General features: G+C 37.4%; 1 protein-coding gene across 1 annotated transcript in view; it reads right to left on the bottom strand.

The window, feature by feature from the left end:
- THADA (THADA armadillo repeat containing) overlaps positions 1 to 26,292 on the bottom strand; it is a 154,502-nt gene that overhangs the window by 82,348 nt on the left and 45,862 nt on the right. Inside the window, exons 27-29 of the mRNA XM_041413628.1 lie at positions 21,964 to 22,053; positions 20,476 to 20,607; positions 7,829 to 7,997 (exon numbers count right to left, since the gene is read on the bottom strand). Of these exons, the coding sequence (XP_041269562.1) occupies positions 7,829 to 7,997; positions 20,476 to 20,607; positions 21,964 to 22,053 (391 nt within the window). The remainder of the gene's footprint in view (positions 1 to 7,828; positions 7,998 to 20,475; positions 20,608 to 21,963; positions 22,054 to 26,292) is intronic.

Below are 26,292 nucleotides of genomic sequence, written 5' to 3' on the forward strand. Positions count from 1 at the left end.
CAACATCTTTGCATATCCTTAGCTGCTGTAGGAAGGAAGTCAATAATTTTGAAGAAACTGAAGAGACCCAATAGAGTTGTAAGAGCTGTGTACATCTACATCCTTTAGAAAAGTGGTGACATGTCTTAGGAAGTCAGAGACAATACTTGGGAGCATTACTAATTACAGTTAAAGCAACTTCCAAGCAATGTACAACTAGCAGGGCTGTCCAGTCAACCAGCTGAATTACATGTCTTTTTCTCGGTTTGTTTTTTTTTAATTAAAAAAACAGCTGAAAGAAAACCTCTGGCAAAATCTCATCAATTACTCTCTTTCAGAGGCTGCCTCCTCCCATTCCTGGAACTCAGCTGCATTTCTGTTGCATTCATAGATACAAATCTCATTCTCAAATGCTCACTGCCTTCTTATATCAGTGTACCCTTGTGTAACAGTCAATACAAATTTACAACATAAAGAAATGAGACAACTGCTCTGTTATTGCCAGCTCCATATAAATGATGTTTCCAACTTGACATCAGTATTTCTTTTCTGTTTGTACTAATCTTAAAAGTAAGGCTTATCTTGAACATTAAAAATTGAGGTTAGAAAAGAAACAGCTGAAAGGAAGTTTCACTGGAAAACATTTAATTTTAGCAGGTTTATTTCTTTGATCAGTAGACAATGTAAGGTTTGTTTACTATATTGAGTTTTTATAGGCCAACACTGAACTGCTACAATTCAAACTTTACTGCCAAGACAAATAAAATGTAATTCACCATAGACAGTGTTTCTAGGCTACTGAATAAAGCCAAGTAAACAATACACTACTTCCGCATTCATTCCCTCAGAATCTACAGATCCTCGGTCTTCAAAACAAAACAAGAAAAAAAAATAGTCACTAAAACACTGCTGCTAATTCACATAAAGGATTTTTAGGTGAAACTCATAAATAGTACATCTCTCTCTTTTACCCAGTAACAAGGACCAGCACCCAAGAACAACCTTCAAAATGTATTTGACTTGTCTCCTCATATTCTCACACCCTAGTCACTGGAGTCTGTGGGGTTTCATTACCTATTCAGTCCAATAAAAGGCAGGCTCAATGACTACTTGTGAGTTCTCCTTCATGCATCATTCTTCCCTGCTTTACTTTCAAATTATTTAAACTGCATTTAGTCCTCTAAGTATTTAAGCATTAAACTCATAAAACACAAGAGTGATCACAATCTGAAATACCTAAAGCTGATAATACCTTCCTTTGGAGCCATTTCAGCTAAAATCCGCCTCCTCAAAGGAAGGAAACAGGCATCTGCATTCATAAGGCAGACTCTACTTTCATCAACAACAACCTGGCTTAATACAACTCTGCCAGATAATTAAACTACCTAACATACTGATGTTTTCATCATGAATTGCTGCTTTTCATTAGTACAACCATGTACTGAATTTTTATCTTCCAAAAAGTCACATCCATACATCTCTGGCTCAAAAGTGCTGGAAGCTGGCAGCACATGCAGATGTTTCTCCAGCTGCTTGATCTGCCTTACTCTTCTTCCTAGACTTGTGCTATCAGTCCTTGCCGGAGGGAGCACCCTGACTCAGACAAACCTTCACATGGCCCAGTATGGCCGTTATAAGGTAGTGTTCTTGTCCTGATTTTCTTGCTGCTCCAATGAGGTCTCCAACCATCCTTTAAATCAATTATTTCATCTTTAAATCCCTTCTTCCAGCTCTCCAGTAAGATGTAAAGAATCAGCATACCCAAAGAGTTGATACACATAATTTAAAGTTCTACCATTGCACACGACTTTCATAGTATTCAAGGCCAGGCTAGATGGGTCTCTGAGCAACCTGGTGTAGGAGAAGGTGTCCCTACCCAGGGCTGGGGGGTTGGAACCTGATCTTTAAAGCCTCTTCCAATCCAAGCAATTCCATTATTCTACGATAAAAGCCACGTACAGAAAAACCTACTATGCAACCATGAAACTGTTTTAATCATATCATTATCTTTTAATGCAAGGGCTCTAGATTCTTTCATTTTAAAGAATTTTCAGAGAGATGGGTCTAGTTCTATAACATGCTGCTAATTCCCTGAAAAGTAACTGCTAACTTCTTGACCTAATGAAGTCAGCAGGAAGTTTAATTTTTACAATGAATGTTAAATACTGTAAAGAGTTATGAAGCCCAATATCTCCTATAAGTCTAATTTCTGTCACATGCAACTGAGTCAATGTGACTCATTCTGTTCTTCAGATTTGAGATGCAAATGTTGCTTGTTTCAAAAACTAAACAAAAAAGGTTCAAAATCTCAAAACAGCATTCCTTGCACGAGACATTGCATTCATACGCCCAACAGAACTGTTTGAATTAGTGATCACAAGAAACAAACAAACAAGGAAAAATCAACCCCACACAAAACCACAATTCTTTGAACCAGCTGGCTGCTCTAACACCACAGAATTTTGTGGATAAAAATTAAGTTTGGAGGAAGTTTGAATATTAACCATAACAATTTGTGAAGAGCAAATGACTGCTGATTGCTGAAACTCAAAGCAACATTAAGTAAGTGATTTTCCATTTTTATCTTCATCAAGTTTTAACCCTGCACCAAAGCATAACAAATTCTCCATTTCATCTGCCAGTTACACTTTGTACATCTTTAAGAACAGATCCCCAGAAGAAATACAGTTTTTCTCTCGCAATGCCAAACATTGGCATATGCTTGGGAAACAAATCTCGGGATAAATCAGTAGGAGTGACAAAGTAACAGGAATAAGTGGGAAGATGGCAGTAAAGAGAAGGAGAGAAGCTACCAGCCAGGCCTCAGATGAGAAGATGGGGGACAGACAGAAGGTTCCTAGAGACCCCAGCAGAGCAAGCAGAATTTCTGCTTTGGTCACTGCTGTAACTCAAAGCAGAACTTTGAGTTACAGCAGTGACCAAAACCAGTCACAACAGGAAGAATCCATCTGCAAGAACATGCCAGAACAGCAGAGGATTTTTTTTAAATTTTATTTTATGTAGTTGTTTGATTGCTTGTACAAAGTACCACCAAAAATGAAAATACTCATCATGACCAATGCAGATTCAAGACAGAAACTGCTTTTTAATGATATGTGCAGCTGGGAATTCCTAACAAAAGCTTTGTTTTGGACCATGCAATCCATCTCCTGGTGGAGGCAGCAAATGGAGGCACACAGACAAAGTCATGTAGTACGCTCCATATATAAGCAGCAAGTGATCAGGGAGAAGTCACTGAATCCCCCTTCCTCCTAATTCATGCTTAATAAATGCCAAAGAGAATGCAAAAAGCTCTTCAAATAGAATGGCCAAATAAGAGAAGCAAACATTTTTGTACTGGTTTCTATCCCATCTCAAACTAGACACTGTCAGCATGTAGAAAGTAAGACAGCACCTTCAACATTTCAGAACAAGGCACAGACAAGTTAATGAAAATACAATGTCTCTTTTAATAACTTTCATTGACCTAACCCCCTGTGCTCTGAAAATATGTAACTGTAGGCTTGCCAAAGTGAATGTGAAGATCAAACTGATAAAACACAAGATAATGAGTCAATTGATGTGCAGATTCATTCATTTGAAAAACAAATAAACCTTAACAGTAATTACGTCTGCTCATGATTAATGGCAGCTGCCCAATGGATTCTTCTTGATATGAACAGCATGTAAGGGTATATACACTCTCACTGGAGTACAGATTTTTCCAGTATACAAATGTGAAAAAGATTTCTGGAAACTAATGAGTGCAGAACTGTGACTGAAATCTCCAGTCATAGTATTGCTATTCCACTGTACTAAAAACAACTGGATTCTCCATCTATGAACATCACACAGGCTTTGAAATCCAGCATCAATCATGTTAACTGATGCTCTCAAGAAAAAAACAAAAGCTGAAGTCTAACATCTGCTTTCCCTGGCAAACCAATCTGAAAGTTTATGCATTTGGGAGGGTTTTTTAATCATCACAAATAACCCACAAGGAGATGAATTAAAAGTGCTGCCTTGTTTTCTGGACAAATCTTTATAGGGTCCCTGTAACTTTTCTTCATTTCGAAGCACCCAAAGGAAGGGTTTAAAGAATTAGAGGAATTAAAAGGCCCATGTGCAGCTGCAGCCTGTGATCTTGCTGGGATCACAGAGGCAAGATACAATAGCTGACATGTTTGGGGTAATGCAATGGAGGGATACAGGTCCTTTAGGGAAGATGAGAAGATGGGGGTTGACCTCTCTGTGGCAGAACAACTGGAATGCACAAAGCTTTTTGCCTGGGGGTGGATGATAAGCCAGCTGGGAGCTTACAGCTAAGAAGTGAAGTGTGGGTGACACTGCAGGGAGGTGTCTGCTACAAGCTGCCAAACCAGGCAGAACAAGTGGACAAGGGCTTCCACAGACAGCTGGAAATAGCTTTGTGTCACCAGGCCCTGCTCCTCATGGGGGGCTTCATCCACCCTGGCAGCTGCTGGGTGACCAACACAGCACCATGTAAGCAACCCAGAGGCCTCCAAGCGACCACTGATGACAACTCCCTGCTAAAAGCAGCAGAGGAAACAAGGAGAGGAGCTCTTTTGGAACTCAATCACACCCAAGGAATGACTGATTGAGGATGTGAAAGTAGAAGGCAGCCTTGCCTAGCTCATTCTGAATTTCTCAATTTTTCTGGAAAGATGGAATATATACCACAGAAATTCCAATCCAAAAGAGGCAGAAGGTTAAAAGAACATCTGATCCTCTGATAAGGAAACCTCACAAACTTCCCAAATATTTGTAAGTTCCTTGGCAACTGCTACAAGTCAAAGATTCACAAACATAAAGGCTTCCCTAGTCAAATTTTGATACTCTTCCAGAAGTCCCTACATAAAGCACTGGATAAGCTCCTCCTTTCAGCTGATTAGCTAAAAAGCCTATATCTTAAAAAGAAAACAAGCCAGAAATATTTCACTATTCAAGAAAGCTAGTACAAAATGTCTGCATTTTCTTGTGAATTAGAAACTTTATTTCCTTCCCCCAACCCGTGCCAACTTGGTTTATGGAGCAAAGCAGAAACTGTACTCATAAAGGAAACATTAAGCATAGAAAAGATTTTTTGGTTGCCTTATTCAAGTCAGTGCATTTGCTAATGATGCAGAACTGCTTCTTGAAGAATATAACCAGCTCCCCAAGTGTTACAGAACAGCAGCATCCCCCTTACATAATTCTTGAAAATAATTATTCTGTAAAACCTGTAAAGCGTAACATTATTTTATCCTCATGGACATTCATATTCCTATGCAAACTGAGCCACAGTTAAAACACCATGGAGAAAAAGACATGTTTTCACATAATGCAGAGGTCTTAAGTTAAACACAACACATCTACATCCACATCCACTGTCAAAAAGCACTTCTTGGCAATCTTGGCATTTTGAAAACAAGCCATGTCTGGACAAGCACTAATGCTGAACTGTTTTTGAATGATCTTTCTATAAATTACATAACTCTGAAACATAACTGAAATATACCTTCACAATTTACATCTGGCACTGCCAACTAATTCTGAATCATTCCAGCCTTCCTTTTCAGAACTTGACAGTATATGAACACTGGAATAAAAAACTCAAGCAATGAACCTAGTAGCTTCTCATGTGACTGAACAAATCAAATTACTCAATTCCATTTTCATAAGGTATTGGCCTTGTATTGCTGGAAAAATGTGTATTTTATTGAGTTTTGTACAGACTTGCTCTTTTCAGTAGAGATTTTTGTCTTGGTTTTATATCAAGGAAGATGATAAATCCTCCACTGTGTCATGGAAAAGCAGTGCAAACAATTTTGAAGACTTCCAGATCATCTCTTCAAGAAAGCCTTCTGAGAAATAGTGCTTTAACCAATAGTCCCCATAACATATTTCTACATTTCAATAAGCCTTACCACCAGATTTGCAAGTCCCAATTAACACCGATAAAAAGAAAACTGAAACCAAGCATCCAGCAACCCCTAAAATGCCACAATACTTTCCTCTTTGTACTGCCTAACAGAGGTGCAAGCTAACTACAGGTTGAACTACCTTGCACTGGTAATTTGGAGCTACAACAAGCACCACTGACTTGCCTCCATTTTTTGCACATCTTTACCATCATGAAGTATTTCTTCTGAATGTTTTTTATCTTAAATTAGCAACAGAGAGTTGTCATACATGTCAGCCATACACTAAATTAAATTAAGAATTAAATAAATATTTTGAGTATCCTTGATTCATAAGCGATAACAGCAAATCCCAACACAAATGTGAGAAACCAAACCACTGAACTGTTATGGTATAACTGACATTTTCTGGAAGAATATCATTCTCTGACACCATGGTCTCGCCTTGCACAGTACAAATTGAAGTAGCAGCTCCTAGTAACTGATCAAAACCCATGAAAAATCAGGTTAAAGCTCTGGGAATATCTCCCACCTCATAGGTGTGGAAAGCTCCCTACATCTATGCATAAGATCATGTTAGCAATACATATTAAAAAACTAGATCATCCTTTGGGCTCTTTCATATCCACCCTCCATTATTATTATTTTTATTATCTTTTTTTCCCAGGTAACTGAAAAGAAGGCAATTAACTCTATACACTACTGCCAGTCCACACCCTCATGAGTAGAGTTATAATCATTTTGGACTGAGCAAGCATTTCATTCTCACTGTTGGAACAACCCTCTCTTCTTGACACTTCAGGAGCTGTGACACAGCAGGGCTGCCAGCTAACTATGAGGGTGACAATCTCCCCCTTCCCACACAGACACAGCATGTATCCCTTGCATGTATCAGGTGCAATCACTGCTTTCCAGAGCAGGAGCCCATCCCATACCCTGCACAACCCTTTACTGTGACCAACTATCATTCAAATCCCGATTCAACTGCCTGAAACCCTTTATATGTAAAGTTGACATTAACAGCCCTAGAGGGACTTCACTCATTTCCTAGATTTCCTGAAAGTCTTGATTTTAAAGGGAAATAATATGCCTGAAAAGATACAATTAAGAACCAAATCAAAACAACCATACACACCCCAGCACACAGCTTACAGTGGGAACATGTCCCTAGAAAGCTTGCCAACTCAGACAGACCAACAGAGCTGATCGTATACAATATAGCTTTGTTGGAGGGTTGCTTGTTGTTGAAAAACTGGCAATAAAAATCAGTAACTTATTACCATGATAGCTTAAAAATGAAACACAGTGAACTGACTGCCATAAACCAGGGGAATGACAGATGGAGAATGAAGAAATTTCTGATAAGTGAGCTGTTCTCCAGAATGTTTCCAGAAGACAACAGTATAAAGCTTACCACAACTTGTACAGCAAACTGACAGGAAGCTGTTGGTATAGCAGGAAAAGCAAATGAAGTAATAAATAATTATGTGGGTCAGTAGCAAGTCTGAATATATACACGATGCTATTGGTGCATGGAGTTCAGCTTTGCCTCAGATTTGCTCAGTCATTTTGGGCAAGTCACACAAATCTCTCTGTAAATACATTCAGATAGGAATATTTGCTCTTAAAGCACTTTAATCTCTGGAGATGAAACATTATATGAAATGCAAATGTTACTACTTACAGCTTACTGCCTTCAAATGACAGCTGAATTGTGCATTCCGCATTTATCATCTGACAGAATAAACTCAAAAGCAGTCTTCATGTATGTTTTGACAACGTGTGAATGTTAAGCACAACTCATGGTATGTTATCTGGCTGTCAAGTATGACCAAAAACTCTTTTAAAAACCCATACAGTAAAAACAAAATTTAAAACCCCCCACATAACAGAAACAAATCAATGCAAAACAAGCCCCCCGAGCTCACTTGCAGTAGGGTTCCATGAACACTGTTCTGTCGCATGCCATGAGTGGCAGAGTCTGGGAGTCCCCGCAGCAGGGCCAGCAGCGTGTGCGGAACCTCGTTGGCCATAACGAAGGGAACGAGGGCCCGGCCTGACATCTCCCGGCAGCGGTACACGGGGGAGTGCCCACACCTGGAAAAAGCACAGATGCCTGTTATGTGTCATCCAGCAAGCCCCTGGGCTGCCTACAACAGGCCAAAGGACAGTGCAATGAAACTAAAATAAATTTCTCACAAATCCAATATACAGTGTTCTCAGTAGTACAAGGTAAGTCATACAGAGCTGTACCAGATGATTTGCTGTCATTCACAAGTTCTGGTGTTTACATAAAGGAAAAGAATAAGGAAATAATGCAATTATGCCATTAAACAGGTAAGCATATAGTCCTGTAGCACCTTTCTGGATGTTTATGTTACTTACTAATCACATTCAAATGTATTATTGAGTTTGACTTAAACTGTTAGCTCCATGTTGCTAATCAGATGTTTCCATGAGAACACAACATAGTGTCTACTGAATTTTGGGCCAAATGTCCCACTGTTTTTTAGAATACATTTAAAGGCATGAAATAAAAAACACATTGGAAAATAATTTCCCATTATTTATAATTAGTATTTAAAAAAATACTTCTTATTTAAAATTAACTGCTAAGATGCAATACTCTATACGAAGCAAATGCCCAAAAGAATCTTTTATCTTTTACTGCTATTAAGGTTTTGATGACTGGCTGTAGATTTATGAAAAGACACAGAGAATGAGTAACAATAACACATTAACCAGTCACATACCACTTCAGTAGCATGTATACTGAATTGACATGAGGAGTAGTCCTTTATCAGCTAAGTGGGCTACGTCTTTCAAAGCCAGCAATTCTTGCATGTGCCAATTTTGGTAATGCAGGTACAATTGAGCCACACAGAGAAAACTACCTACAGGGTTTAGACATGAAAGGCCAAATGTCTTATTAGGTGATGGAAAATGAAGCATGGCTGAAGTTATGCTCTGCTACCTCCCAGATGATTGTGATGACTCGAGAGATGGTCTTCCCTACTCTAATACTCTCATCCCTTTCCTCAAATGCTTCCTATGTCTTTTCAGTTTATACAATCCCACGCAGATGAGCTTATCTCCTGCCAAAATGATTTTGACCTCTGCTGAAAAAGAAAACCAAAAAACCCTGCAGTGTCACACCTACATATTTAAAAATTAAATGAAATTAAATTATATTCTAAATATTCAAGTATCTGTATCAAATTTAAATCAATAGTCAAAGTAGTAGTTTACTTTAGTTCAAATAAAAGACATACAGAGAACAGATTCCATCTTGAACCAGCAATCAAAATAATAGGGTTTTGAAGACTAAGAAACTAAACAGTCTTAACTGAAATAGAAACATTACGCGATGGCATGCCTGAAAGACACAAATCTCCTTCAGAGGATCTAGAGAGAGAAACTACCCCCAGAATAACAGGTTTTTGAGGCAGTTTTCAGCCTTGCAAATAAGGTTGTATGTTCTATTATGATTTTTACGAAGACCATCTTTACATTTCCTTTTCACAGACTGGCCCTCCTTCACAATAGGATGCTGAAGGAGAACAGTCCCAATTAGCAGTTCTGCCATACGGACAAGCTTCAATCCTGTACTGACAAGGTGCAAGAAAAAATTCAGCTTGGCTATTCCTAAAAGAACTTATTTTTCTTTAAATAACAAAAACATTTTAATTCTACTTCACAGTAAACTGAAACCTAAGAAGTGATTGTCTGCAACCATTCATTCAGCTCTGCTGAACCATGTTTTCTTAATTTTGTTTATGACCTTCTACAGATCCCAAGGAATCTGACATGTTTTCACAGGAGGAATGGAAAATGGGTGAAATTCCAGGGTTTCCTCTAACTTGCGCAAGGCTACTTTCTAACACTACATGCTTCAAGAGGGTTTTTTTTCTCAAACACAATGCAATGAATTACTACACATTTTTAAATAATCTGTCTTTAAATTTTTTGTCTTGTAAAAACATCAAAGACTTATAACACATGCACCTACATATATGGAGATACAGTATTTTATATGCCTATATGTCAAATTTTGTTCCACTCTATTATTTTATCAAATTTATAATGAAAATAGAAGTGACTGCTCTATATTTAGAAAGAAGAAAACAGTTTCATGTTACAGGCAAAATTTTCTCAGCTGCCTGAAGTCCTCCTGCAGAGCAACCACACAGGTGCCCAGTCATGGAGAACTCCCCCAGGACGCCATGGACCCAGCTCTGCAACCTTCCATGCCCGAGAGAAATGCAATCCCACAGCTCCTACCCGCCCAAAGGGCAAGCCAGCCACCAGCCTGCCACTGTCCTGCACACTTGCTGCACATTCATGCACACTTCTCACACTCCAGGGTGCCACACAGGGTGCAGGGACTCACACCTTAGTGAGAACCCTGAGAACAACAGGCCTATGAAGCCCATACTAAGGAACAAAATCATCACAAAAATTTAGGAACAATAAAGCATCTGCTTTATAGGAATATGTATGGGAATACATGGAAGGTATTTCACATCAACAAATCTGAGAGGGGTTAAGATTCCTACTGCTTCTTTCCATTTATTTAAAATATTTATTTGTTTATAAATCTAACACTCAAAGAAAATCAATTGTTTCCAATCCCCACCCCCCAGCAAGAAACAGCACTGATAATATTCCCAAAATACTCCTTTTTTCACATGCATATGCCAGATGTCATGCCAAGTCACCACTAGTGACCTATCCCTGAACTTCTGCATACCCTGAAGGCACTTGGGTGTGCATCTCTCATGTTTTGAAGGCACTTGGCTTCCTTCCTGAATCACGCAAGAAGTTTGCCAGAACAATGTCAAAACCTACACTAGTTTTTCCACCCTCTAGCAGCACCCTAGAACAGAGAGTTTTGATTTTTACTGGATCCCACTCACATTTAACCTCTCACCTGTAAATAAAACTAAACAGGATCAATTCTCAAAAAGGGATAGAAAGACTGAATGCAAACAAAACAACTGAGCAACAGAAAAAGAACATTCTAACCAAATCTAGCAATTTTTGGCTCATTGTTATACCAAGGTCTAAACCATACACTTTAACACTGAGTCTCCTACCTGTATTGTTAAAAAATTATTTTATCTTGAATTTAGCAACCATTACAGGAAGCAATCTCACAAACTGCATCAAGAAATATTATTGCACAATTCCAGCAATCACAGTAACTCAGTTTCTATCAGCAGCAAAACCCAGCAGCTTAAGAAAGAAGCATTTTAAGGCTACGAAATCATTCAGGTTACTCCTCCTGAGGCAGTTTAGCACACTGCTATCCCTGAGATGAGTCTCATTTATGTGATAGCAGTTGCCTTGTGGGGGTACTGGCAGAAAAGGACCTCCAATCGTTGCACTTCACCGTCCAAACTCAACTTCACCTGTCAACAGCACAACACAAATCTGCTGCAGACTCATGCTCTCTGCAGGAAATATCAGCAATGAAGCCTTGCATCCATTTGGATAGCATGGATGTGTGTGCAAAGCTGCATTTAAAACTGCTCCATCTTCTTTGATTTGAAAGGTGCTTGGGGGTGGTGAAGGGGAAGTGGTTCAAGTATGTGACACTACCTTTACATGCATCTGATATAAGTAGACTTTAAAATCTAGGAATTATCTAAAATATTGTCAAATGTAAAAACATACATTATGCCAGTCTAATTTTATTACACTTCAAGGCAGCAATGAGAACAAAACTTGCAAAATCCTCATGTGATACACTTCCACTCAATCCTGAGGGCTATTAACAACTGTAGCATTTCACCTTGAACCCAGTACTGTTTATCTAGGTGCATGAGGAACTGGATGTAAACATGTTTACTTGAAACAGTCCGTGATCAAGAACAAAAAGCCAATAAATCTGAGAAGGTTTCGCTCTGTGTAACCGTAGATTCAATTCAATGCATTTCCACTGCTCCGTTCCAGCTTCAACACTCAGATCCTGAACCACCCTCCCAACTGATGTGATTTATGACCAGCTTTCATAAGGCACAAAGATTCCATACTCCTCTGCACACATCAAAGTATCTAATTTATTACTCTGGCTACAAACAACAGAACACTGGCTGTAAATAATATCATCTTAAGCTTCTTTTGGAAAAAAAAAAGAAAAAACAAACCTGCAGGTGTTTCCTATGTTATTTTCCACCCTTTCTTATTTCTACCCCTCAACAGACTTCATATTACCCAAATTAACAACGCAAATAAGGATTACCTTTTAGATAAAGGTCACAGAAACAAATGAGTAGAATTAATTTGAAAAATTACATCTGTTGCTGAAAATATGTTCATTATATTAAATAATTCCTACAGTTGTGAGAAGGACTAACAAGGAGACGAATACCTATTTCCAGGTTCTACTGGCTGTTGTCACACAATCTGTGCTTTACTAACAAAGTCATTGCTAATTAATGAAACACTGAATGTTCTGCAGCTTTGAAGTCAAACCAAGTATTCTACCACCATCACAAAGAGTATGGGAGAAGGATGCAGCATGAGGCAGAAAAGGCTTCGGAATTCAAACCAACCACCTCTGCCTGCAGGTTAAAGCATTTTAACAGCCACCATGGCTTTTAAAAGATAAAAGCGATTGAAAAATATAAATACTGAAAATCACATACATGGTACTTTTTAAATCCTCAAGCTAGTTGTGCCACAAGGTCCTAACAAATGCACTCTAAGAAAAAAGTAGAGATAAATCTGTCTGGTTCTGTATAAACAGGGTAGATAGTATGAGGAGATTCTGCCTTTCATCCATGATGTAGCTATACAGTCCAAGCTATGTCATAAGAATTAAAAAAACAAGAAATTAGAGCAGGGGAAAACATGGATGGTGGTCAAAGCTCAGAGAGAAAAGTATTTAGCAACAGATTCAGCTCCTATTACAAGTTGGTTATTAAGATTCAAGAGCATTGTATGCATTCCTCATGATTATATACTAGTTCATTTTCTCCCCTTCAAATTATCTCCAAAAGGAATACCTTTAGCAACTTCAAATGCAGTGTGACAGGTTCCCAAGCTAAGTGAGGCCTAAAAATAGAATTAAAAACAACACTCATGCTTCCACACAATTAAGCAACTTGGACTTCTTACTGCAGATGAATCAGCAGGACAGTACCTATTTGTTACTGGGATAGTAAGGTTTCCTGCAATACCAATGATAATTTCCTACACATGTACCTACAGCTTCTTTTGTTAATTTATTGATTTCCTTGTATGTATTTTTCTTTTAAGGAAACACAATCATTTTCCATTTTGTTTTTTCTTGTTTCTTAGCAATTAAAGTATCCAAAGCATTTAATTTTAAAAACTTATTTCTCTGTGGAAACCTGTACTGTAATTCGCCTGAAGATAATCTTAGATTAAAGAACAAAAAAGATTAAAACAAAAACACAGAAAAACCTGAGACTTGATATAGCTTCTGATTATTGAAGAGTAGGAAATATTTTCCTACTGAAGAGTAGGAAAATATTACTAAACTACCAACAGTTTGCTGGAGATTTTAGATCTACAATCAACACATAAATGTAGCTCAGAAAGTGTCTGAACAAAAACCATGAACAGAAACAAGCCAAATTTAATTTCACGTTATTTATGCAGTACTAATCCTTTAAATTCTTATCTATTTCCTTTCAAGTGAAGTTAATGGTTGCCCAAACTTCTAGCCTCTTTATATATTGTGCTAAGTATTTTATTCTTCCAACTTGGGCAATTAAGATAAAATCCTATGTTTTTGTAAGGGCAGTATTTTCCACACAAGCATTTAATGAAGCAGAATAGCCATAAATACTGCAGAAGGTATGTAGGCAAAGTACACAGACTTTTATTTGTGAAAGCTGTCCACAAGCTCTGCCAGGAGCCGTTTCTCCATATGTTTCCAAGGGCTTTCTAAGGAAAAATTATAGACATTTTTCTCTTCTTGTCACCAAGGTCCAGGTTAATGTAAACAACTGGCCAACTGATACCAAGCTGAATCAACATCAGAAACTTGAATTGTTGTGGTTCAGCAAGCCAAAACATCTAGGATCTCTCACATCTGAGTCTATGAAAACTATTACTAATACTGTGTATAAATTTCAGAGAAACAGAAATATGTTCTTGTCAAATTGAGATTTCCTATAGAACACGTTGACACAACTTAAACGGCATCTGTTCTTGAAATCCCATCAAGAAACCTCGAAGAATTTGTCGAGGTAGGAAGCCTCTAGGTTTATTTAACTACCATTGAAGTTACATGAGGGTAGAGCCTCCATTTTGGTTCACAGCACTCTAGAGAAAAAGCAACTGTTCTTAACGCAAGATCATGTAAAAGACAATTTCATTCACAATCATATTTCTACTTTGTTAATTTGTGAATAGCTACCATGATTTTTCAAAACTGCAGAAAAACAGAAAGAAAAACACACCACTTACTATCTAAACAATTGGGAAAAAACCAAAACAAAGACTACTTTCTGTCTTAGCAACTCTGTCATTATTTTGAACTCTGTGAAAGGCAAGTTGAATGGAAAAATCAAGTCTCAGCACCCTGCGATGATTTTCAAAGCTTCAGATGACTGTAAGCAAAACTGCAACATGACCAATTTAAAAAACGTACCATCAGACCCCATGAAAACATCCATAGGATCTGGGTTCTCAAAGACACTTTCCTTTCAGCCATCCCACCAAAGGTATCTAGCCCATTACTAAAAAGCCTTCCCAGTATTGACTCAAACTCAGACTGTTCTTTTAAAAGAATATTGGCTTTTTAAGATATCATTATATTTGGTTTCCCATATCATCATCTGGAGAGTCAATCTGTTTTTTCTCTCCATTTTCATATTTCTTCCTGCAAATACTTTTCCAGAATAAGCTAAATGTTATTTTTTGGATACTTTTCTTAACCAGCAGAGTAACTGCTCGTTAATTTTAAGTATAGAAATGAATAATAAAATTACTTCACTAATCATATGTTGACAGTTCATATTTTTTACTGGATCATGTTTCAAGTAAGTATACATCAAACTCAACCTACATCAAATTTTAACTCAGGATCCCAGCCACTGGTCCTCTTCAGGAGCCTGCAACACTGGAAAAAGTTACTCTCAGTACTCATGAACGCCTCTCTGCTAGGTGTCACCCTTTATTTCCCATGAATCTGACAGCTCCCTGCAGTTTGTGCCTATTTCCTGAACTGCTTCAGACAATCTGCCAATGACTGATGAGCACAGTGAAAACTGGAGTAAGAAATTAATAACAAATACCTAAGGGCTGTTCTTTCCCATCAGCACCACTTGGATATGACACATCTGTCTACAGTTTCAAAGGAAAGACAGGAATACAGTAAAGAATGTACAAGATGAATACAGAGTTTTAGTAGATCAGAAGGTCTTGAGTAGCCCACTGCCAATCAAGCCCTTTACATTCGTCTCTAGCATTACAATTTGAACTTAATCAAATTGGGAAAAATTACAGCCTGTTTACAATTTGTTATTTAAAATTGCTAAAAGGACATAGAAGATTGAAACTCTTCTTATTAATAAATATTTACAGTGACTCAAATATTTTTACAGAGCAGTATTAATCACTATGCAATCAGGATTGCACAGACAACAGACTAAGTAGAAATGGGAGACTTCCAAGACAGTCCCAATTCATTAGTGATAAACTCAGTGGGGAAATGAATTCCTGTCCTTCCCTCCTCCTCCCCCAGCTATGCAAAATTTCCTTTAGATGTCAAGCAAGAGATTTAATATAATAAAAATATAAAAGAAAATGTATGCTTTAGGGGTATACATTGCTTCTTTTTTTTCAAATATCTATACCAGCCTTGCCCATAATAAAAAGGATATCTGTCTTCATCTTGAAATGACTGGCCAGCCCCATGAGCTTCCTCAAGAAGGACAGGGCATTCCAGTAAGTCAGAGCCTGCTGTCAGTCTCACAAGGATTCCATATAATGCAGTTTTTGCAGACAGTTACAATGCTGAGAAGTTATACTAAACAAACGTTAGGAACTAAAAAAAACCCAAAACAAATTAAAAAACCAGAGGCCAAAGAGTGAGATGTGCAATTGAAAATGGAAGCCAGGGAGATACTGTCATAAGCAACTGTAATCAAAAGGGGCTATTTTAATACAACAAGGCTGCAACAAACAGCTTATTGTATATTTTAATCTAATACAAAAAGACATTCCCACAAAAGCTCTTTCCTTATCAGACCCCTGGTAAGGGGTCTTACAGAAATGACAGTTGAAGCCAGGGAAGTTTTGATATTAATTCTTCTAGTGCTGCCATGCCACACTAAAATACAGGGAAAAGAGGAGAAAGCCAAAGGAAGTACACTTAGTTACCACAGTCATCTACCTTGTTTGGCCACTTACCAAAAGATACCAGTGCTCAGCCTACAGAAAATCAGATGGCTGCTTTCAAGTCAGATACAGGATGATATAATAAACCCACACACATCACGTAAGTGTACATGTGTGAAACAAAACAAACACCAGCGAATCTGTATTTAAACTTAAATAAACAGCAATTTCAGCTTATAAAATATATATACATGAATTACTTCCACCAAGCTTTTCTCGAACAAATTGAGGATATCTTGTTACTAGAACTTCAATTGCCTGTTTCTTGTGCTTCTTTACCTATGAAACCCATACAGACTTTGTCACAGGGCTACAGTGGAACCGTAGCCTGACAGACTGGGTATAATTTAACACAATCAAACACAATACAGAGCAACCAAACTTACAAGCACAAGTCAACAAGGAGTAACTTTCTCAAATGAGCAACCTACATGCAAGTAGGTTGCAAGTAACATTTCGAATTAGTAAAAATTTCTTCTGTAATATTAATACTACTGCATCTGAGTCCTTTACCTTAAGAAGTGAGCTCTCTCACATTTATGAAATAGTAAGACACAACTGAAACTCACAGAGAGCCTCAGAATGCATGATCAGCTGCTCTGCTTGCTAGGAAGCTAAAATAAACCCGGATCAATCTATTTCCAAAACTCATAGATAAGAATTTTCACTCTCCTTCCCTAAACAGTCTGTTAGGAATAGCTACAGGGTTTTTAAAATTTTTTAAATTAAAAAATGACAATGCTCCATCCTACAGAAAATTTTTCCTCACCACACACGGTTTTGTTTTCCTTGCATCTTCGTGTCTGTCATTAGCTAACAGTCACAGTGATTATCCTTGTACAGCAACAACAAGCTCTCAAGAGCAAAACCAGAACCCCATCAGTCCAGAATGGTGGATGGAGAAGGGTAGAAAGAGGGCAGCTGTGAAGTGCTTCCCTCTGCCACCCACCCAGGTCCCTGACTGGAAACAGCATCAGGGCCCTTGGGAATTTAGCTCCTCCATTTTGCATGAAGACGCATTATAGATTACAAAATGCTGCCCAAGAAAACAGTCTATTTCATAACTCTGTTAATTTCATGGGAAGATGTTCACATTTCTTGCAACATAATACACCTAGAAGCAGCACTGCTTTGAAATCTGCCTGTTTGCTGAAGTTTTAAATAGGAAATTTCATGAAGAATTAAGTTTTGTCAAAGGGAAGCCAAGGCACATACATCCAACAAGGTTTTAAAACCTTATACTGTTTGACATTTTAAAGCTAATTTTTAGAAAACTTTCTAAATTATTAAGAAGCCACACTCTTAAACAGAGCTAGACTTCAAGCAGTGAAGAAGTATTCAAGTTAATACAGCAATACCCATTTTACTCCTTCAGAGCATTCAGCCCAGAACATTTAACAATAAACAAACACTCTGTCAGTGCCATGGTACGAGAGGACATAAGGTAACTCAATTCTAGATCATTCTGAAGAGATTACAGGTCTTTGAAAAAGGGAGAGGGAGGCAAAAGGGAGGTTATGTTTTTGTTTCATACTTAAAACATTACCTCCCAATTACCTCCCTTGTTAATCAAAAACATGCTGTACATTCTTTCATCTTAGAAAGTAACCATTAAAACAGAACTATCTAGCTCTTTGAAAAAAATAAAAAGTGAGGTAATAAGTTGTGAATCAAAGTGTTCCCTTCCAAATAAAACATCTGCAGGGGGAAAAATAGCTTAATAGAACTGCAGATAGGTAATCAAATGCCCTAGTTCAACAGGGAGTAACAACTATGTGCACAGAGATTGAGATTTGTCCTTGCAGCATTTAATCCTGCTCATATTGTGCAATTCAACTCGGCACGGTCAGAGCAACCACAGCTCTACTCCCACTAGATGGAAAATTCCACTCAAGCTTAAGAGAAACTCTTCAAAAGCCCAACTTAAATTCTTTCTGCTCAACCCAGTTTTGTTCACAGAACTGCTCACTTGCTTGCAAACACAATATTCTGTTCATCTTCTCAGCACAACAAGTGAATGTCATTTCCCTGCAAGCTCAGCCCTGGAAGGGGTATTAAGACCATGTATGGGTCACATTCACCTTTTCTCTCTCCTCACCACATCACTGCATCCCTCCCTGACATTGGCACACCATCCTAAATAAAAAATCTCATGGTAAGGCATGGTATGGTATAGCAATAACGTGTTATCATTGCACTGGACTACCATGTAATTATATCTATATGCAGAGGCTACAGAACACAACATTGCACTAAGCAATTCAAAGAAAGAGTTTATATACACAATTTAATGACTTGGTACACAGGGCCTTTGGCACCAGACCCTCTGATCCTCTCTAATAGGTTACTTCATTACCACCTTCTGAAGAACAACCAAATGAATAGGAAACAATTTTATTTTTGTTCATTTGCTACTGCATAATGAAAAATAGAAAGGGAAATAGAAGGGAAAATAGCAATGTATTTGTTTTACCAAGATAAATCATCCCTGCATATTCCAATAAATGCAGTCAGAACGAACAGAAAACACCCATAGCATTGAAAGAACAAGGGTGTAAGAATTGCAGACAGAAATACAGCTAGCAACTGAGCTGTATCATAAATATATTTACCTCTGCAGAATCCTTGGTATTGTCCCTGGGCAACCATAAAAATTTCAATACTTTGCTAAGTAACGAGACAGAAAATGCACATCTGTACATCCACCTACAACTTTTTGTCACAAATACATAGTAATTTTATGCTACTTTTACAGCTAAATCCCCAGCATTTACTACCAAAATCAATGGAAAGGAAATGCAGAAAACTGTGTCTATCTGCCACATCATTCCTCTTTAGGAATACATTTAAAGGAAAGTACATCCAACAGTACAGGTCTCTTAAATATTCCAGGTTCTTAGCTTAAAGATTTTATTAGGGTTCTCCCTCCACATCTTCTGAATGAATTTAAATAACCTCAAGACAATAAGCTAGGTCACTGTGAACAGTTATTCTGCTGGTGTATGTACCTTGCAAAAAGTAGTGGTCATAACAGAAAAAATGACAAAACTAAAAGGCTGTAACCAAAAGCTTATCAAAACTTAATCTATTGGCAATAACCAAAATTATGCTGAAACACTGCATTAAAAAAAAACCAAAACAAGCATTTTCCAGTGCATTAATAAAGGCATCAAAACAGAGCCAACTGTAACAAATAGTTTTAAACATTTCCCCAAAAAGCATTTATTAGGATTCAGATACAGCAGAAAGCCAAACATATTTTATTGTTAAATACAGTGTATTTAAAAACTGCTACTACAGGTTTTTTCCCTTTCAGAAACAATTGTAATTAGTATTTGTTCTTGAAAATTGATAAAAAAATCATAAAAGGCAAGAGATACATCACATCTGCTGTGAAAACGAGGCAGACAGAGATGCTATTTTCTAACAAACAGTAGTTTAAAAGAAATTGAAAGATCTTAGGATAACAACCTTGTCTTGTTTCACTACCAGACCAGCAAGATTAAGCATGGAAGTTTCTCACCCTACTGCATTGAAGCTTTCACACAGATAGCAGGACTTCCTCTCAAATACTGGTGATGCTCATTTCTCCCTACCCTACAGCTCTCACCCCTTTGTGAGGCTGCTAATCCCAAACAGGAGGCATACAGAGTAGCAAAATGTCTGCTGAATATCTTCTTGTAACCACCATATAAATGAAACTTACATTGTATAAATATTTGAAAAGTCATCTTAGAAACACATTAGATGGACAGATCCATATCTTTATCTACCTATGTATATTCATGGATGGATATGGAAAGAGATACATACATACATCTGCAAATCTATACATTAGACAATACATTTAAATATTGCAAGCAATCATTCTGCAGGACTGAAAAAACCCATCAGAAACTTTTATAGAAAATCTTGTATTGCTAAAATCTGTCAAGCTCATCAGTTTTAATCCACCCTCTCAGTGGCAGCAGTGATGCCATACAGCATTTGCAGATGAAGATTTTCAAACAAGTCATACAATAATTTACCTAAGTTCTTTCTAATTCTCCAAGACAATAATAATATAGGAAAGTACAACTAATGATTCCTTTAAGGACTAAAACCGAAGAAAAGCTTAACAAGGCATTTTATTTAAAAAATTCTGAAGATTCAAGAAAGAACTCCCATCACATTAGAAACCACTACAAAATCACCTTACCTTATAACAAAGGGGACAAATGGTGCTGTGCTGAGCGCTGAGTGAGAGCCATCCATTGGAGATGGATACAGCCTTCCCAGGATTAAGAGCAAAAGAAACAGGCTTGGATGGATTTTCAACTCTTCAGTTTCACTAAATAAAAAGGTGTAAGAAGCATCTGGTGAAAAAAAAGAAGCATCCTCCTTCATGCTAGACTTAAGCCTCTTTCCCACAAAATAGCATTCTGCATCTCTGGTTCAAGGAGTTATCCTAGGCTGATCATTGAATGGGAGTGCAAACCCTGCTGGGACTAAATATGGCATTCAGTTCTTCTGCAGGGGACCCTTCTAATGAAGACGCTCATGGCTGTATTGCCCTCACCTTCCCACATTATTCCAAGCCTCCTTTATTCCCAAGTGGTGAGCTGCCTTCATTTTTAAATATTAAAAACCCGCAGATAAGGTTTCTCTATGAACCAGGAATCAGAGATCTGAGTTACAAAAAGGTGGTTTAAAAAAGGTACTTCTATCAGTTTGAAAGGAAATGTGTGTTTAATAAATAACATGTTTTACTAAAGAATAGTTCTTGCCATTGACACCAAGGGTCTACTATTCATATAGTAAAAACAATCAGAAAACCAAGTTAACATCAATACTTTTTGATTTATTTAACTACTAATAATAAGATACAAATCTTAATCCACATTGAAAATGGATTCAAGACCAATATTTCAGACAGCGGTTTTCAATCTTGTTCAACTGAAAAACTTGCCAAAATTTGCCAGTGATGACACTGTCACCTTTTGTAACATCAGGTAGAGTGGACTGCTGTGCAGAACATACATAACCCCTTTTCCTAGAGCAGAGACTGCAAAACATGGAATGACTGGTGAAACTCCTGCTTCCTACGCCCATTAAACAGTCAGCTGAACCTCACCCATAAATCAGCTGCTCAACTTCCACAGTTTATATCATAGCATTTTAAGAAAAAACAAAGCCAGCACTGGTTTACTTTAAAAGTTCGTGAACCTGGAGGTAACAGCGTCATCCCAAATGGTATCATCTGCATTGATCAAATTGTAGCTCTCAGCCACCATTTGTGGAGTCTTTAAAACAAGATCAAGGACCTTCCCCAGAGTCATTGTGCCACAGGCTGGAAAGTGTTCATGTGGTGTTACTTGAGGCCTATGACCCCGTATCACTTAAACATGCTGGGAAGCCTCATTGTTAAATGTGAGACACTCAAACACCCGGGTTCTGTTTCCCTGAAAAACATAAGTTCCTTAACATCTGATCCTAAGAATACAGCAACTCTTAATTAGTCAACAGTAGTTCAATCTTCAGAGACTTAATGCAATGTGCCACAGTTAAAAGAAAAAAGCCTTAGCAAAAACATTAGAACTGTATCATTTCAAGAAGCACTGATGTATACAATGGCACTAGGGTGTCTATGTGACACAACCTTTTCACTTCACTTTCTATCTCAAAGTTTTTTTAGACATCATCTTACCTGTTCAAAGTGCTGGTTACAAGCTCTAACTGCTTGAGAAGGAAAGGATAAAGACTTGGAAACCGAGAGAAAAACTCCCTTCCTGTCATTCTGCAGAAACAAATGAAGAGGAGTCATAATTAACATTCTGCAGTAATTAGTTACACTCAAAGCATCAGTTTATTTGTTGTATTTCTGATGCTACAATGAAGCTGGAGAGGCAGAAGAACCACACACACACAATGAACTCTCAAATAAGGCATAATGTTTTCATGAAAAATAGTGGTAAGAGTGTAGTTTACACAAGTTAAGGAACTGTCTCTAAGTGTGCTCACTGACACTTTGTCAGCTAAAATCAGGCCTTTCTGGCTTAGCCCCTTAATCACACTAAAAAGAAAAAGATACAACAGTTTAAATACTGACAGTATTTTAATAATATTCTGGTTGAACAAGAGAAGATGACACTTGCTTCAGCATGGCTCATGTTCTAAATAGCTAATAGAATACACTTAGTAGACATGTACTAACAGATACAGATAACTAGCCTGCTGCTACTAAAAAGCACCTCATAATAGTAATTCATGGAAGATTTGTAAAATGCAGTGGCAGAAGAGTCTGAACTTCCATCAGCCCTCTTTCCACAGTGCTGCTTCCAGCACATGGCAGCAGTGACACTGCAGGCCACATTTCTGCCTCCTTAGATGGAGCAACCATGTTCAAAACAGAACAATGTCCAAACACCTCAGGAACTCATCCCTAGCCAGAACCAGTAGGGTGGCACAGTTAAAGCTGCAACAGCAAATCAATCCATGCTAAAAAGACGTAAGTAAAAATCTTCTGTATTTGTTTTACAATCTTTTCATCAGATAAAGGATGGCTTCATGGTTTATATGAAACCATTCAGCATCATTGAAGCAAGAACCACTTGAATGTTACCGTGGGGAAGCTTTAATTAGACATAGATGGTATGCAGATTAAAAAGACTTCCTTTAAAAATAAATAAATGAAAGGCCATCATTTAGAAAAACAAAGCCAACTGCAGAGTTTGCTTGCCACAAGATCAACCAAGATAAATGTTCTATGTTAGCATGACTCCAATGCAAAACTTCCAATAAGCAGACAGATCCAGGTTTGGAAAAATAACACAATGAGATGGCAAGACTGAATGTGCATAAAAATAAGCAGACAAAAAAAAAAAATCATGCACGAGTAAACGAGCACATGGCAAACATCAGCACAGCTCCTTCCAGCACTCAACTAACATAACATGCCTTAGCCACAGGCCACAGAATAAACACAGCAAAACCAGACTGTTAGGTGGAAACAAATGTTCAAAGAGGGACAGGAAACTTTCCCAAGGCACTTAAGAAAAATTCTGTGAATATATACACAATATAGTGAACTGCTAGAAATAAAAACAAGGAATCTGCAGTAGCTGTTATAGCTACAAAGAAGATTTCAGACTAAAAAATTACATGGAACCATTAAAACTGAATTAATATAAACTGAAGCACTATTGAGGACAGTTTAAAGACATCAATATTGATAATAACTGGTTATTTAAGCAGAAGACACCCCTGCAATTTTTTCTAACAGTGTCCTCAAAAATACTTAAATTTTTTTGCACATAAAGTATGTAGCAAACTGAAGATGCAAAGACAGAGACAGCACAAAACTAAAGTCTATCAGATCAGACAGCCCATCCTACTGAATTTTCCTATGTAAAACATTAAGAACTCAGTATTTAAAAAGAAAAAGTTATATCCAAAAATGCTATGACATCCCCATTTCTTGTGCTACAGAGTGCAAAAAGCCAAAGCAGAATTAGGATCAAGTTTCCTATGAAATAGATGGCCACTGCTTAGAAATTTAAGAGAAGACTACATCCAAGTAGCACAAGTACTTTTAACCAGGTTCATTTTTAATGTATTAATAAATCAGCAGCCACATTTGAATCAATATTAAATAATGGAACAGAATATCTCTACAAAACCTCAAAATTATTTGCAATTAGCATGGTTTCATAAATCTTTTTGACAGGAAAAGAAAATTGTAACTACTGAAGAGGGTAACTTACATAACCTACAAAACCTCCTACTTGCTTTCCTGCTCCAGAGCTTATTGACAGGAGAAGGCAGCCTAACCAAAACCACCGATAGGCAGTATCTGCAGAGAAGATGTCCAGGCATTTTCAGAAAAAAGGAGACACAACTGTCTGAGCAGACTTGAAGGGCCTCCAGTTCAGAAGTGTGATCAAAATACAAGGCCTTAATTTAAGTGTGAATCCACTGCTTGGGGATGTCAAGGCAACGAAATGCACAACTGGAAATAAGAAGAAAGCAAAACAGCTAGACAGTATGGAACAGAGGAATTTAGCTGTTTCGTTTTTTAATGCTGACCATACTTTTTGCTCCTGGAAACATGTACACACAACTATTTATGTACTGTAATTGAGACTGGAAAAAAAAAGTATAATGGTTCTGCTCTTCAAAACTGTTCATGACACTAAGCCACATAATTTATATTCATTTCATCAAAAAACCATACTTCTTTAAAAAACAAATTCTAGCACTTTGAGATATGTCCCATGAATCTATTTGTATCACTAGCATGCAGGCATGTACATATGCACACAATGTGAGTTAGGCTTTACAAGTAATAAGCTATCCATATCTTTAAAATAAGACAAATCCCTGACATAGCTATAAAAGAACATATCAAGTAAATGTGGACTAAAACAACCCAAAAGCCACTGCCAACAGTCTTCATGAAACAAACTTTTTCTTTTTATTCTACAACAGATCTGACAGGGGACAATAGGTTTCAATTAAAAATATAGATAACTACCTTCCCATTAGTCACTGACATAGTTCAAACACAGATTTTTGGCAATAGCGCTACCATAATTAAATTCTTAAACCAAACATTCTTCAGATCACAAGATTTTACATCCACTCCCCCTAAAATGTGTTTATTAGAGAAGTAACAGAGAAGAGCTTTAAGACACTACTATTTTACCCCATGTCCAGCTGAAACTATTTTTATATTGCTTCAGAGATCATCTTCAACAGTATATTCAACCACAGACTCGATAATAGTATTGTCTTTTTTCCTTTTAGTAACTCTAAGAAGCACAATATCACAATCCAGAATTTCAAACAGGATTACTGAGACCCAAACAATGAACTGGTGTTAGGTTATTTACTGAGAGAGGAAGTAAAGTAATGAAACAGAAAAGTTATCAATGGGCCGATGACACTTACTATAAAATCCCTCTTCCCAAATGTAAAATGTCATTCAAGTACATAATTAAAATTATGCTTGATGTAGAAAGGCTGAGAGAGAAACTAATGGAAGCACTAATATCCCATTAAGTTCACTTGCACAAATAATTTGAAGAACTGTATACATGCAGAATACTGCAGTACTTAAGAAAATGCAGTATTTACGTCTCAAGAGCTTCCAGTTTAGCAATGATAATGTTTTTTCATGCAAGCAATTCTGCACAAAAGCCAGATGACAGAGTACAACCCAATCACAAAAGGTTTCATTTTGATGGCTAGACACAGCAATCATGGTTTAGCACTCAGAAGACTGACTGAAAAAAGAATGTTTATGTAGAGGGACATACAATAGTTTCTTTGCCATTTTCATTCAGTTCTCCCCACCTGAAAAGATGTTCCATTAACAAGAAACAGTAATACAGAAGTATATTCTGTACCATGTCATACAGAATCAAGCTACACCCACCACTCCTAACACTTGTCTGTGTGCCCTTGAGCCAAACTCTTGCTCTTAAATAGATTCTAGAGCAGGCAAAAGGGAGGAGGGGGGAAGAAAAATCTTTCACTGAATATAGATGTCCCATCAACTGTCAAGAAGTTACTTTGAAGGCATGTGATGATAGGAAGGACAGAATTTAACAGCTAGCAATAAGCACTTGGAAAACAACTGAATCACAGCTAAGTTACAAAAAACCAACTACTGCTAGGAGTAAAAATTAAAAAAAAAAAGAAAACTCAAAGCAGACTGTAAGTCTGTGTAAGACTTCAAGGGAAAGTCTGGTTTAAGCATGATACACAGTTCAGAGTGCTGATACTGCTTCTTCAGAAAAGACACAAAAACCAGTTTTACTTTTTCTGAAATAACCTGACCCAGAAACCCTTATTATACTCTTGAGTGTCAGCAGTTCACCCATTAATTTAGCACCAGTTCTTTGGCTTTATCGCTTTTCAGAACAGAACCTGGAGAGCTTAAATTAAGCCAAGAATCATGTGCTTGAAAGTTTTCATGTGTTTTGCTTGTGGAGATGTCAATAATATCAAACTTCTAGAACTAATTCATAAATGC

The sequence above is a fragment of the Onychostruthus taczanowskii genome, unplaced genomic scaffold (assembly GCF_017590055.1).
Source record: "Onychostruthus taczanowskii isolate IOZ18803 unplaced genomic scaffold, ASM1759005v1 scaffold42, whole genome shotgun sequence".
NCBI lineage: Eukaryota > Metazoa > Chordata > Aves > Passeriformes > Passeridae > Onychostruthus > Onychostruthus taczanowskii.